Consider the following 15044-nt stretch of genomic DNA (forward strand, 5'->3'; position numbering starts at 1 on the left):
AAGCCTGCTTCTCCCTCTCCCACTTCCCCTGGGCTTGTGTTCCTTCTTTCTCTGTGTCTCTCTCTGTCAAATAAATAAAATCTTGAGAAAAAAAAAAAATTAGCCAATGAAAAATTACATTTCTTGTTTTTGTGATCTCATTTTAAAATTGGCAAGGAAATAAACAGATTTTTGGCAATTGTCTTTAACTTTGTAAACTTTAATTGTTTAGATTATCAGGAATAGAAAATTCAGATCTTATATTTTTATAGAATTCCTTTAAAAATTGTGCCCAAACTTTAGGACAGCAAGAGCCACTTTTTTTTTTGAGAGAAACCTTTCTTATTTAATTCAAAAATCATTTCTTTCACTATGTTTTCATAGTTGAATTGCTGGTAAGAGTAGATGTTATTTCAATAGATGTTGGGAATTTAAAAAGAAAGCATGCATGGTTTCCTATTTACAGACTGCTTTTCTTCCAGAAATGGATTTGGAAAACAGAAAAAATTCTACAGAAGCAGCAACGAAAATCATGTGACAAAGGTTAGGCCCCAGGCTGAACCCAGAATGTTTCTTCACTTACGGTGCCAAAATGTCAAACATGTGGTACAATAATGGAAAACAGTGCAATTGATTAAACAAAGCAGACGAACCATGCTTGAATAAGACAGTTTATCTTCTGCTTAAGTTGGTTCTTTTGGTGGGAGGGATGAGTGCTGTAAGGGACCTTTAGGTTTAATAGGAAGAAAAGGTGGAAAAAATGAATTCTCTTGGGAGTATTTCTGTTGGTAAACTTTGGGTACTCTGGAGGACACAGACGTGTATAATTTTGGTATATAATAATAGCAATCCTTTATTGTGCATGCTCTTAACGTTTTGAGCCCTGAACCAAGAATTTGCATATTTGATGTCATTGAATCTATTAGGCAGGGGTTATCCCTCCCATTGTACAGATGAAGAAACTGAGGCTCACGGAGATTAAGTGACTGACTCTCAGTGATTGACTTATCATGGTTACAGAGCTGGCACACAGCCTCTACCCATCTACTCTAGACTTTCACATAAATGTCAGCTTTGTCCTTCATACACTTACCTGTATGATCAGTGCGCCTTGGTTTACTAATGGAGGAAAAGAAGGATGGAGAAAATGGAACATGACTGTGTGTGTGTGTGTGTCTTTTAACTGAAGTGTATGAAACAGGAAAAGGGAACGAGATGAGAGCAGGGAAACATAGTATGTGTAAAATTCCTCTCAGGGTGAAGAAACATGAGGTCAGTATTTCCGAATGCCCCGCACTGGGAAGTACCTTTTCCCCACAACTTGGTTACCACTTGGGGAATTAAGGAGAGACAGTGCAGCTATTTGCAGCTATGGGGGTATTTCTAACTCAGGGAACTCCTATAATATTTGGAAAGGGAGAATTACGTGGGTGGAACTTACCTGGATAGAAGATGTGAAATCCCTTGTACCCTTCATCCTCTTTCAGGATGCTGCTTCCTTATAAGAAACCCATTTTGGAATGAACCAGGCATCCTTCTGCCGCTTCCTGTTTAGTGGAAAATGTGTGCACCCCTTTGCCTCTGCTGCAGGACACCACACTTTTCCTGCCGTTCTTGGATTCTCCTTTTTTTCTTCTGTTCTCTTATCCCGCTTCATGCGCTATCAGCTCCAGGGACCCTGGTCCTGTTTAGTATTGAATTATCTTACCTCCTCCTGCGGGATTTGGGTGGGAGGAACATGGAAAGAATGGGTGAGGGGAGAGCCCAGGCCTGTGCTGTTTTGCCCAGCACTTGCACTCAGCTGTATATACTTACTGATAAGAGCTCACAGGTGGTGAATACTTAAACTCGTGGCCAGGCACTGGGCTAAGCACTGTGTATGCATTAGTTCATTTAATTCTTACAGCAGTTCTGAGCCTTTGGTACCATTAGAGCTTCGAGTCTGTGACTTACCCTGTCGGCCATAGCTAGTAGTGACAGAATCTCGAAGGTGCCTTGCACAAATGTAGCTAAAGAGTTCCCGTGTCTGTTTTTCCTGTGCTGCATTGTGGTGACTGCTGCTAGAGTAGAAGACTAACGCCACGACTTGGGGAATTGTTCTCGTTCTCTACAGCAGTGGCTCTCAACGCCGGGGAGGCAGGAAAAGAAGAGGAGGTTATTTTAGCCCCCACCCCACACACAGGAATATTTGGCAAAGTCTAGAAACATAATTGATTGTCACATCCGGGAAGACAGTGTGCTTCCATCACCGAAGATGGAGCCCAGGGATCCTGCTAAATGTCTCACGATGCACAGGACAGCATTCTCTGACACACAGAATTATTTGGTTCAAAATATCAGTAGTGCCATAGTTGAGAACCCCTGCTCCACTGGTTCCTCCTAGTTCATAGGTATGTGCATATTTGTGCCTCAGAGAACATCAGTATATTGTAAACAGACTCCAGCTCAACCAGTGCTGGCCCCAAGGGTTAGTTATAAGTCTGTTCAGGACGCAACGTGTGTGTGCAGGACACTGCTGGGCACCATGTGGATTACACAGCCCTGTAGGAAAGGGAGAAATGGAAGAAACACTCTTGAGGGTGGTGGTAAGGAAAGGATTTGTTGAAGCAAAGAGGATGTGGGGAAGACAAAGGCTTAGATAGATAAAGCTGCAAATTGGGAAAGTGTAAAACCTGAGTTTTTTTGAAGAGCACAGCTGGAGGTGCATCTGGAGACATTTTCAGAGTTCTCCTTTCTTGCTCGCCTGAGTGCTCTCAGTTTACTATGGTACTACAAGGCATTAGCTCACTTAAACCTCACATTAGTTTTAGGGAATCGGTACCAGGATTGCCACGACCTTTTTTAAAATGGCTGACATTCACTCTTTTCTGGTTACTGCGGCGCGAAGAACCATGAGCAGCAAAGTCTCCCGAGACACCCTGTACGAGGCGGTGCGGGAAGCCCTGCACGGGAACCAGCGCAAGCGCCGGAAGTTTTTGGAGACGGTGGAGCCGCAGATCAGCCTGAAGAACTATGACCCTCAGAAGGACAAACGCTTCTCGGGCACCGTCAGGCTTAAGTCCACTCCCCACCCCAAGTTCTCTGTGTGTGTTCTGGGGGATCAGCAGCACTGTGATGAGGCCAAGGCAGTGGATATTCCCCACATGGACATTGAGGCGCTGAAGAAACTCAACAAGAATAAGAAATTAGTCAAGAAGCTGGCCAAGAAGTATGATGCCTTTTTGGCTTCAGAATCTCTGATCAAGCAGATCCCACGAATCCTGGGCTCAGGCCTGAATAAAGCTGGCAAGTTCCCTTCCTTGCTGACCCACAATGAGAACATGGTGGCCAAAGTGGATGAAGTGAAGTCCACCGTCAAATTCCAGATGAAGAAGGTGCTGTGTCTGGCAGTGGCTGTTGGCCATGTGAAGATGACAGATGACGAGCTTGCGTACAACATCCACTTAGCAGTCAATTTCCTGGTGTCCTTGCTCAAGAAGAATTGGCAGAACGTCCGGGCTTTATACATCAAGAGCACCATGGGCAAGCCCCAGCGCCTGTACTAAGGCACAGTTCAATAAATCCTAGTGCTACCCTTAAAAAATAAAATAAAATAAAATGGCTGACATTCAGGTTAAATGACTTGCCCAAAGGACACAGTATACTAGAAAGTCGTGGAGTCCATGTATGAACCCATCCCTAACTCCAGAGACCATGCCCTTAACCAGCTTACGATGCTGGTAACCAGTGTTTGCATCCTATTGTGTATTGCTCATCCTCCTCTCTGCCTTCCCCGAATTCAGCAAAGCTGCAGTAAGAGACTGACACACGGCCGTCTCCATTTGGTTGCTCTGTAGCAGGAGGGGATAGAGAGGGGTCAGAGGTGAGGGAGCCCATTAGTAGAGAACTAAAGCGAGCCTTTTAAAGCAGCAAGGGAAGAATTCTGAGTGACATGGGTCCTCAACATATCTGGCAGGGAAGAGGTTGATTGCAGAAGCACTTTTCAACTAACTCAAGGGAGAAAATACGCAGAAAGGGAGATTGGTAGGTATAAGGTAACCACCTATTGTATTACAAATTTACTTGTGTAAAATGCGTGTCTAAAATCTGGGCGTTTTGTATCTTAGATATCAGATGTAACTTAAACTAGGGAAACCATAGAATCAGGCCCTCCTTAAAGCCCAAAGCTTTCTGGCTTGGTAATTTTGTAGGGAAGGACTTGCAGGAAAAAGGCTTTGAAATATGAAGAAGGAAATGTGATTCCGGTGGTTCCTTTATAGGCACTAAATCTGTACATGAAGAAGTAGGACAAGAATTGGAGAAGATTAGTTTTCTGAAACCTCACAACCAATTTAGTTCTCGAATAGGGAAAAACAATGATTTTTTTTTTTTTAACACAAAGGTGAAGATTGGAGGAGGGGGAGGGAAAGGTGAATTAAGTCTCCACAGTGGCTGCTAAGGAGATTGCCTTAAAAGCTTTCCAAATGGGAGTCTGAAATGTCCTCCTCCAAATGCACGTATGTATCTCTGCTGGCTCCCTTGTAGTTTCTCAATAGAGCAAAAGCGGAAGATTTTGAAAGAGCAAGGTAAGGTTTTGCTTGGTGCGCACACACAGATAAACTCGTGCAGCGTGCAGGCATACATACGCTCAGGCTGTTTCAGTTCTGCCTCAGTTCTGCCGGCAGCAGCTGTCATCGGGTATCTCACAGAGTTCAGGACCACTCTTCAGGTCTTTTCCTTTCAGGGAGCCACTGTGCTAGTTAATAGATGAATTTGTGCTTCTCGCTGCCCCACGCCCCCCTTTTAACGATTTATTTATTAGAGTGTGCGCCCAAGTGTGGGGAGGGGCAGAGGGAGAGGGGGAGAGAATCTCTAGCAGACTCCCTGGCGAGCATGGAGCCCAATGTGGGGATGTGGGGGGATGTGGGCTGAAATCGGGATCTGAGCCGAAACCAAGAGTCCGACACTCAACTGACTGAGCCACTCAGGTGCACCTCCACCCCCTTACCTCTTTCTGGTAGAGACTTCCCATTCAACCTGAAGTTTTGTCTGTAGATGTGTGTGATGGAACCGTGTGGGATCTCCTCGTGTTTGGCAGCCTCTTAGATCCTGTCATATTTACTAGTGTATTCTTGTGGCTATTTCCCCTAACATTGTATTAGGAAAAAAACTTTTTTTTTTTTAAAGATTTTATTTATTTATTTGTCAGAGAGAGAGCACAAGCAGGGGGAGTGGCAGGCAGAGGGAGAAGCAAGCTCCCCACTGAACAAGGAGCCCGACGTGGGGCTCGATCCCAGGACCCTGGGATCATGACCTGAGCGTGAAGGCAGACAGTTAACCAACTGAGCCACCCCGGCGTCCCTGTATTAGGAAAAATTTTAAACATTCAGAAAGTTGGAAGAATTTCACAGTAAAAAGCCTTATTCCCAGATTATACTATTAACACTTCATTATTATATTTGTGTTACCACGTATGTACTCATCTCTTCATTCCTATATCCATCCATTAATCTCTTATGCTTCTTGTGTAAGTTGCAGATCCCAGAATACTTCAGCTTGTATGTCATTAACTAAAGTTAAGTATTTATTTACAGGGCTTTTCCCCTTCTACCATAAAAGTCAGGTATGCCACAAAATGCACAAACTTTAGGTGTTTTGGTGCATTTTGACAGTGTATATGTCTGTGTAACCCAAACCCCTATGAAGATATAGGACTAATCTTAGCGTTATTTTTTGGTATGTATGTGGGAAGAGGATTAGAAGATGAGTGAGTGGACTCATTCCTGTTTTATTTTTCCTCCTTTCAAGGTATCATTTCTGTGTGTTTTTAATTTTTTTTTATTATTTTTAAAGATTTATTTATTTTGAGAGACAGAATGTGAGCAGGGGGAGGGGCAGAGGGAGAGGGACAGAAATCCTCAAGCAGGCACCCCATTGAACACTGAACGGGGAGCCACCTATGGGGCTCGAACCCCGGACCCTGAGATCATGACCTGAGCCGGAATCCAGAGGCAGACACTTAACTGACTGAGCCACCCAGGCGCCCCTTGAATATTGTGGGTTTTTTTTTTTTTTTTTTTTTAAAGATTTTATTTATCTGAGAGAGAATGGGAGACAGCATGAGAGGGGAAGGGTCAGAGGGAGAAGCAGACCCCCCGCTGAGCAGGGAGCCCGATGTGGGACTCGATCCCGGGACTCCAGAATCATGACCTGAGCCGAAGGCAGTTGCTTAACCAACTGAGCCACCCAGGCGCCCCTATTGTGGGGTTTTTAAAAATTTTGTTATTATTTTTAAAGATTTTATTTATTCATTTGACAGAAAGAGGGAGAGAGCACAGGCAGAGGGAGCGGGAGAAGCAGACTCGCCACGGAGCAGGGATCCCAACATGGGCCTCCATCCCAGGACCGCGGGATCATGACTTGAGCCCAAGGCAGACACTTAACCGACTGAGCCCTCCAGGCGTCCCTGAATATTGTTTTTAAAATGACTTCTCCCATGACTGTCACAGACTAAAATTTCTTCTGTCACCAGGCATATGGCAGCGACTGCTTTAAAACACACAAAGCCTTCTTTATAGAGTGCTTTGAAGGCTTGAGTCCAAAATCATGACTTTTTATTTTGGATTAGCCCTTTTCCCAGTTAAGGTACTTCATGGGGAGTACAGGCCTCTATCCATTCTTTAAGAACTCCCTATTTCTGGTTAACAGTGGAATGGATGTGACAGAGTGTAATTAAAGCCTGCTGCTTAAAGAGCGCGTGTAGTAGAGGGGTGCCAGGATGATTGGGTCGTGTTCTTCCAGGATTATGCTGTGGAAGTCATCAGTAGGGAGGTGGGGGTCTCTCCTGAAAGAGGTGGACTTAGTTAATGTCACTCATCCTGCGTGGGTGGACCAGGATGAATGAGAGAAGTCTGGGAGTGAAGGAATGCTTTCCCAAGTAAGCTGGTGGTGGGTCCATAGATAACCAGGGGCCCCGAGGTGAAGTGGGGCAAGTTGTAATTTGTCAATCAAATTATCTGGTTGAATGTTACCTGTTTATTTCTGTTCTGTTATCCTCTGGTTTTTGGTAAAGTCTAATGTAAATATTTCAGCCACTTCTCAGCTATTTTATTGTAAGGGAATAGTTGAGTCTGTGATTGGGCCAGAGTTATAGGGAAGCGACATTCCCCTGAGGGCAGAGAGAGGGTAGCAGCCTTGATTATTGAGAGATTCCCTAGACGGCTTTAAATCCAAGGAATAAGATTAAAATGTGTAAGAGGTTCACTCTGTCTACCTTTATTTGAAGATCTCGGTTTAATTTTATCAAGGCTGTCAGCCTGTTTCCTTACACTGTCAACCTGACAAATGTCTACTTAAATAAAGGTATTCAAATCTAGTGATGAAGTCTCCCACCAGACTTCTAAAGAACCAGGACATTTGAGGAACAGTAAGTTCTGACCTTTAATAGCAACCACTGGCTTAATTCTTCATATTTTCCGCAAACCACACCCGCCTGCTGAAGTAGATAGCTCAGGGAAGTTGGATGGACTCACTGTGCCTTGGGAGTTTTTAATCCCAGAGCTTCTCCTAATGTTTTCTTTTGCTCTGCAATCTCCCTCATATTCTGTCCTTTCCCATTCACTTCATCCTAAAAATCATACACAATTGTAGTGTGAGGGCCATTACTCTATTGAAGATGCAGTTGGAACCAGCGACTGGGATGGTTTTTATGCCCCCTGCGTTTCCCAAACTTCCACCAACACACTCTTTTTACAACCCACTTGAGGCTGTTGATCATTAGGCCAGGCAGGGTATTAGAGCTGCGTCCTGGAGGGAGCAGATAAGATCCTACAGTGAGTGGTGCCAGACCCTGGAGGCTGCGAGCTTGGCACACTCTTCACCGCACACTACAGTATGCTAATCTTTTGGAATAAAAGAGTAAGGCATTAAAACTAGATAGAGATAAGAGTGGAGATTTCTCATCTTTCACCCCCAAGATAGGAAAGCTGATAAGAGAGAAATTTGGTTTGTTACCGAAAGCCTTATATGTTTCAGAAGAAACTATTTCAGAAATAGTCTGGACTTTACTCCTTTAAAATGAAACACTTCAAAATAAACTTTAAAAAAAATTCACCCTTTATCTTTCTTTCTTAATAATTTAGGGTCTAGTCCCAGGGCTGACAAACCTTTTCTGTAAAGGACCAGATGGTAAATATCTTAGGCTTTGCTGTCCATGCAGTCTTTGTTGCAACTAGTCAGCTCTGCTGTTCCAGGACCAAAGCAGCCATAGACAGGGTGGAAACAAATGGGCAGGGCTGTGTTCCAATAAATCTTTATTTATAAAAACAGGCAGCTGGGCCAGATTTGGCTCATCAGGCAGTTTGCTAACCTGTGGTCTAGTCCATCTTTTTGTTTCTGCTAACTTTGTTTACTGTACATTTTTAGGTTGAAATTCAAGCATCAATCAGTGTTCATTCAAATTGGAATGTTCCAACACATTTTCCCCTCTTGCCACTGGTAGCCTTATTCTTTTTAAACTAATCTTACTTAAAAGCCTGAAACTTCTGGACTCAGCATGTCAGGAGATCAAGGAACATTTTGAGTGGGGATGTTCAACTGAATGCTTCTTTTAAATTTATTACTGAACTTTTATTTTATTTTTTTAAAGATTTTATTTATTTATTTGATAGAGACATAGCGAGAAAGGGAACACAAGCAGAGGGGGTGGGAGAGAGAGAAGCAGGCTTCCCGCCGAGCAGGGAGCCCGATGCGGGGCTCGATCCCAGGACCCCGGGATCATGACCTGAGTCGAAGGCACACGCTTAACGACTGAGCCACCCAGGCGCCCCATTACTGAACTTTTAAAATTGTGGAATTGTGACTGCTGGCTCAACAAACACAAGAACACAAGGAGGTCTTGAGAATAGTGTAAAATCATTTGAATTAGGAAGTCAGGCCCGACTTTGCACAGCAAGGCCCTGTATTGAGTGGGCACGGGGACTGTGTTCTTTGGGACAATGAGGAGGATGGAGGGGTGGGAGGAGTGGTGAGTTTTGTTTTTGCCATCATCTAGGCCAGTTAAGTCCATTTGCATTCTAAACCATGACATCCCCACTCTGCTCGTTTCCTAAAATTGACAGTTTTTCATGTGCAGAGTAATTTGAGGTCATTGTTTCAGGCCCAGGAAAGTCCACAGGCAATTCTCAGGGGATTGCTGCCCTGAAATATCACTGAGGCTCTAGGCCAGCCACCAAGTGGAGTGGATGGCTGCAAAAGGCTGTCATCCCTGTGAATTGTCAGTGGTTCTTTGGACCCTTTTTAGGTGAAATTTGGAGTTGGAGTTGGGGAATGAAGTAAGATGGTGCAAACACCCCATGGTGAATGATCACCCCTCCACGGACTTACATGCTTTCTCAGCAGGGGCATGGGGACTCCTTCCCCTCTTCCAAACTCTGTTCATTCTTCAAGCTCAGATGTCACTGCTCTTAATTAAATCATCCCAGGCTCCTTCCTTTAGAGTTGGTTTTTTTCTCTTGATTCTTTAGCACTTGTAACCAACCTCTGCAATCACTCTTAGCAGTCTGCCCCTACCCCCCTTTTGTAGTTCTCCCACTAGATTGTAGAACCCTTACTTCTTTTTTTTTTTATTATGTTATGTTAATCGCCATACATTACATCATTAGTTTTCGATGTAGTGTTCCAAGAACCCTTACTTCTTTTGTCCTTAGGTCTAGCACATAGGAGGTGAGTCAATAATGACAGGAAACAAATAGATTTTCTGTTTTTTTTTTTTTTTAATTCCGTGAGGCTTAAGATCTTAGTTGGACTATGGAAAACCATAGAAGTGCCTTTGTGCTCTTAAATAACTTCAAGTGGCATAACATTTAAAATGCAATTCTGTTTTACAGTCAGAGGCTTTTAATATAAATTATCAGTACATTTGGTAACTTTAAATGTTTGCTTATTGTTTCCTTAGAATGGATATATTTGCTTCTGCTTCTCAAAGAGAGTGTTAAAAATGGAAATTTTAAAGCATTATAAAAAAGTCTTTGAAGCTCCTGAAGTGTACTTTAAAAAAAAAAAAAGAGTGAACTCTCAGATTCTAGTTTACTGGTGTTCAAGTAGGTGGAGGGTGCTGTATTAAGTTAGATAAATACCCTTTGTTTTAAGCGAGTGAACTGCATGTTGGCAGTGATGGGGAAAAGATGATATATTCTGCATATAAATGTCCATGGCTGGGCCAAAATCCAGCCCAAAGAATCCTGACAAGCTTTGTAAGGCTCATAACACTGCTTAGCAGAGGTCAAAATGAAGGGAGACTTCTCCAGAAAAACAATGGCTTACTGTTTAGCTTTAAGGAGATGCCAATTATAGCCAGTGGTAGGAGGTGAGCTGGGGTTATGATGAAAATGAGAATATTTAGAAACATGTAATTGTTGCTTGTTGCCATATAAAATAGCAATACATGTTTCTAGCTTTCTTCTCCTATAATAATCTCCTTGTTCTTCCTTCTTGAAATGTCTGTGGGATGAAATGGAATAGAATAATGAGGCTGCCTCTAGTTTTTATGACATTAAGCTTTCTTTTCTTGAAAACAAATGTGACATGTGCAATTAAACTAAAAAAAGATAACTGTAATTCAAGAGGTAAAGAAAAAACCTGATGATTCTGTAAAAACATACCAACGCTCTATTCTTATATTTGTTGTCGTCTGTTTTGTGTGATACGCAAGTCAGTTTGGATATCTTTGTGTTTTTATGTCCATGTGTTTGTTGGAGCCTGAAAAAAACTTTTTTCAGTTGTAGAAAGTTTATCTTTTCTTATATACATGTCCACAGCAGCCAGTTTAACTCGGTTTAAAATATAATTGGCAGCAGCTTCTACTGGAAGTTGTGTGTTGACCGGGGAATGGAAGATCCATCCTTGAGTTTAGTCTTTGATATACTCCTGTAATGGAATGAGTTTCATTAAATGGATAGAGGAGGAGCCCTACAATTTTTTTTTTGTTTGTACAGTAACTGAAATATGTTGATGGGTCTTTATGTACTCATGTAAAGAATAAATGTTTCTTAATATTTTCTTCTTTAGAAAAATAAATCCCCTCTTGCCAGTTTCCTTATTATCCCATTGTTCCAGACTGTTCTTACCAATACATAGACATTGTTTTTCCTTTCATTTTCCAAATGTAAGCCTTTTCCTGTTGCTTTTTGCTGTTGGTTAGCAAGTCTAAATGTTGAGCATTTATTCTGGCTGAAGCAGTACTTGGTACATTGGCCCAGTTTCAAACAGTTCTTCTTATCATATGTGGTGCAATTGGTTCTCTGGAATGTGTGTGCGTTAGAAGTTCAGTCATTGGGAGGGACTCTTCCTTTTGGAATGGTAAATCTGTACAGTTTCTAAGCTGTTCTATAGAGTGTAATTCATTCACTTTGACATATGTTGGGAATTAGCTGGTGCTCAAGATGTTAAGTGACAAAAAATATCCACTTAGTATGTTTGATCTCTTATGACTCTTCTTAAAAAAAAAAAAAAGAACAAAAAATAAACTTGCTCCTGAATAATTACTTGAGAGAAGGGTTGCTTTTTTTTTTTTTTTTAATCCCCTTAAGAGCATTTCAGGAGTCTCATGAGACACAAGATGAATTTAGGAATATTTGTTTTTCTCTTCCTTTTTGTGTGGTACTTGACAATTTGATGTATAAATCTGTTATTTGTAGGATGCTGTCCGTAACGGCCTAGTTTAAAAAAAATAACATACTATCTTTTGTACTATCTTTTTGTACGGTCTTTTGAAAATACTTCGGTTAGCTTCAAATTGTATGATTTTTGTTGTTGTTGTTGTTGTTTTTAAAAGAAACCACTATTCAAGGTTCTGCATCTGTATGCAGATTTCCATCCATTCAGCCAATGCTCATTTAGCCTAATGGGTTAGTGCTGGGTACACAATGTGGCGTTAAGAGAGAAAAGGTGACTGACCTTCAGTAGCTTACATTCTTGAAAGAGATGAGTGTGGAGAGCCAGACATAATTAAACAGATAAATGAATATACAAGATAATTTTAGATAGTGACAAAGAGACGAAGGGCTACAGAACTCGTGCTGGTGGGACCAAGTGCACATTTAGATCTGGGACCTCACTGACGAGCTCCTTTAACCTGAGGTGTTGGTGACAACATTGGCCTCAGTTCTCTGGACAGAGTATCCAGGTGGGGATTAGCAACGCACAGCTCCACTCATTCCAGGCATGGAAAGGCCCGTGTGGCTAGTATTTGAGGAGGGCTGGGGGAGGGGAATATATCTGGAGGTAACAATTAAGAGGAGGTGTCTAGCGATGGAGCCTTCTAGGTCAGCCTTCTGGGTTTTAATCTTGAATGCTAAGGGAAGCCTATGGTGATCTTTTAGCAGTGGAAGGAGCCACATAATCTCATTTGCATTTTAAAACTCTCTAGATCCTGTATTTTTTGTTCTGTTTTCCCCACGATGCATTTGTAACAGCATGGAGAGATTTTTCATTGTGGGATTTTTGTTGTTGAAGTTTTAGTCCTAGAGACAGCTTATTAATATCATTCTGAATCTTATTTGGTTTAAAATTAAATGTGTAGTTGCTATAAATGTTACTCAAACTTTTTTTTTTTTTTGGTGTAGTATACTTGGACTTTTCATGATAGAGTATGGCAAACTGAAAAATGAAAACCTGTAATATTAACTGATAAACATATGGTGTTAGCTGAGGCAGCTTTCGTGGCCGACCTAGGAAAGAGAGCTGTCAGCCTCCTTCTAGGCTGAGTCATTTGATGGGTACAACAATCTGGTAAAAATCAGTTTTAGGTATCAGACAATGAATCATATTTTGTCATCAAATAATGAATAAGACTGGCAGACTTCAGTAGAATTCTGGATTGTTTGAAATTGAGTATTGCATTAAGTCAAAGATGTGTATTAAGCATCACTTTTTGCTAAGCACTGTGCTCTCAGGAATAGTCCTTGCCGTTAAGGAGCTCGGTCTAATAAAGAAAACCTGTAGGCATGTGTATGGACTGTCTCATTTTTGTAAATCTAAACATGGACAGATTTGCAAGAACAGATGTATCCCAGAGGAAGGAATTATTAACAGCAGGGATGGGAGGTGAGAGTGGAGGTTGGGGCGGGGGGGGGGACTGTGATGGAGGGGCAGGGATATTTTGGAAGGCTCTGAAAGTCAGGGGAGAGGAGTTCATGAGAGAACTGGCAGAGACCAGGGCTGTGCTTTTTCCCCCCATGCCTCGCAATTCCTTGTGTTCGTAGTGTCTAGAAGAGAAAGAGGGGGCAGAAATGGGTCTTATCCATTTTGGGGTGAGAAATAAGCAGAAAGAGGTCTTACCCCCTGAAGGTTAGAGGTAAGTTGAAGCCAGATAGTGAAGGGTGTTGCTTGGCTTAACCACCAATCACTTTTTTTTTTTTTTTAAGGTTTTATTTATTTATTTGACAGAGAGAGACACAGTGAGAGAGGGAACACAAGCAGGGGGAATCGGAGAGGGAGAAGCAGGCTTCCCGCCAAGCAGGGAGCCTGATGCAGGGCTCGATCCCAGTACCCTGGGATCATGACCTGAGCCGAAGGCAGATGCTTAACGACTGAGCCATCCAGGTGCCCCACTACCAATCACCTTTAATCCTGTAGGCAGCATTGGGCTCAGAAAAGTTGCAAATAGGTGAATAATAAGATCAGATTCATGATTTTTAGAAAGTTCAATGAAGTATCTGTGTGGAGTTGAGTGGCCCAGGACAAGGAGCCTGTTGGGGCTGTGCTTTGAATCGCAAGTAAGGAAGTCCACACAACACTTTATTTGAATTTTGGATGCTTAATAGATTTAATACCCAAAACATTTTTTTGTTGAATATGAATTAGATGAGACAAGCATTTAAAGAAAAGCCCAGAACTTTGAGCTTTCTAGTCTACATTCTTTCTTCGTCTGTGACCACCGCATTCTTTTATTTTGTGGCTGTAATGATGCAGACTTTCACCAGCCTCATTATTTTATATGTATGTGATGTGGTCCTTCATGGTCAGTTGAGTGTGTAAGAAGAATGGCATGGTAATGAGGCCAGTGCTCTGGTTGATCCTAGTACAGACGAGACCTGCAGGGGAAGAGCCAGCAGCTTCTGCCCATGTTTCTGATTGATGCCAAATGTGCAGTTGCCAATAAAGCAGGCGGTCTGAGGGAGCTCAAAACACTAGGGACCTTTATAACTAAATTGGGGGGGGGGGACAGAAATAGTCAGGTGGCAAATTTATCTCTGGTGAGCCTGTGACCACTGTGGGAGAGAGGGTGATTTCTGTATGTGCTTTCAGTTAACTGTAAGAACTGTCAGCATTTTAGGGATCCCCTCTGAGAGACTGCCGTTTTCTGGAATTTCTCAATAACATTAATGTGTTCTTATTTCAAATAGCATTAAAAACGAATTTTACTAACCCCTAGCCCGTAGATTGTCAGATCTTCAAGGTCTGGAGCGATTTCTTCTCACTGTTGTGGTTTGTGTAATTGTGCCATTTGCATGATGACCTTCCTCAGTACTAGTTCTGAATTTTTTTTAATGTTTAAAATGCATTTAAAGACAAACCATAAGAGACTCCTAATCTCAGGAAACAAACAGAGGGTTGCAGGAGTGGAGGGGGTGGGAGGGATGGCATGGCTGGGTGATGGACATTGGGGAGGGTATGTGCTATGGTGAGCGCTGTGAATTGTGTAAGACTGATGAATCACAGACTGTACCCTTGAAACAAATAATACATTATATGTTAATTAAAAGAAAGAAAGAAAATAAGTAAAATGCATTTAAAAAAATAAAACATGTTTAGAAGGTAAGGGATTGTGTCCTAGACCTAGGAATGCATAGCTCACCTGTCTCCTTTGCCCTCATCCTGCTCTTGTAGAGCTGTGTGTGCCCACCTGTACAGCTTCCCTCACTGCCCTCTAAGACCATGAAGAAGACAGATTCTTGTGCTTTTCCATCTATAGGGTAAAAATGCCTCTTGAAATATGTTTATGATCTATTAAGACAACCAAAGTGGGCTGTAGTGAGACTACTCTTCTAAAAAAAGAGCTGCTGGTGTTTAGACTTTGGGACATA

General features: G+C 42.2%; 2 protein-coding genes across 5 annotated transcripts in view; both read left to right on the forward strand.

Moving 5' to 3' along the window:
- AFF1 (AF4/FMR2 family member 1) overlaps positions 1-15044 on the forward strand; it is a 203216-nt gene that overhangs the window by 84901 nt on the left and 103271 nt on the right. The window lies entirely within an intron of this gene.
- On the forward strand, positions 173-3572 carry LOC116630117 (60S ribosomal protein L10a-like). The gene has a single exon (XM_032400749.1). The coding sequence runs from the start codon at positions 2826-2828 to the stop codon at positions 3522-3524; it is 699 nt and encodes a 232-aa protein (XP_032256640.1). The 5' UTR covers positions 173-2825; the 3' UTR covers positions 3525-3572.

The sequence above is a fragment of the Phoca vitulina genome, unplaced genomic scaffold (genome assembly GCF_004348235.1).
Source record: "Phoca vitulina isolate PV1807 unplaced genomic scaffold, GSC_HSeal_1.0 scaffold3, whole genome shotgun sequence".
In the NCBI taxonomy this organism is placed as follows: Eukaryota; Metazoa; Chordata; class Mammalia; order Carnivora; family Phocidae; genus Phoca; species Phoca vitulina.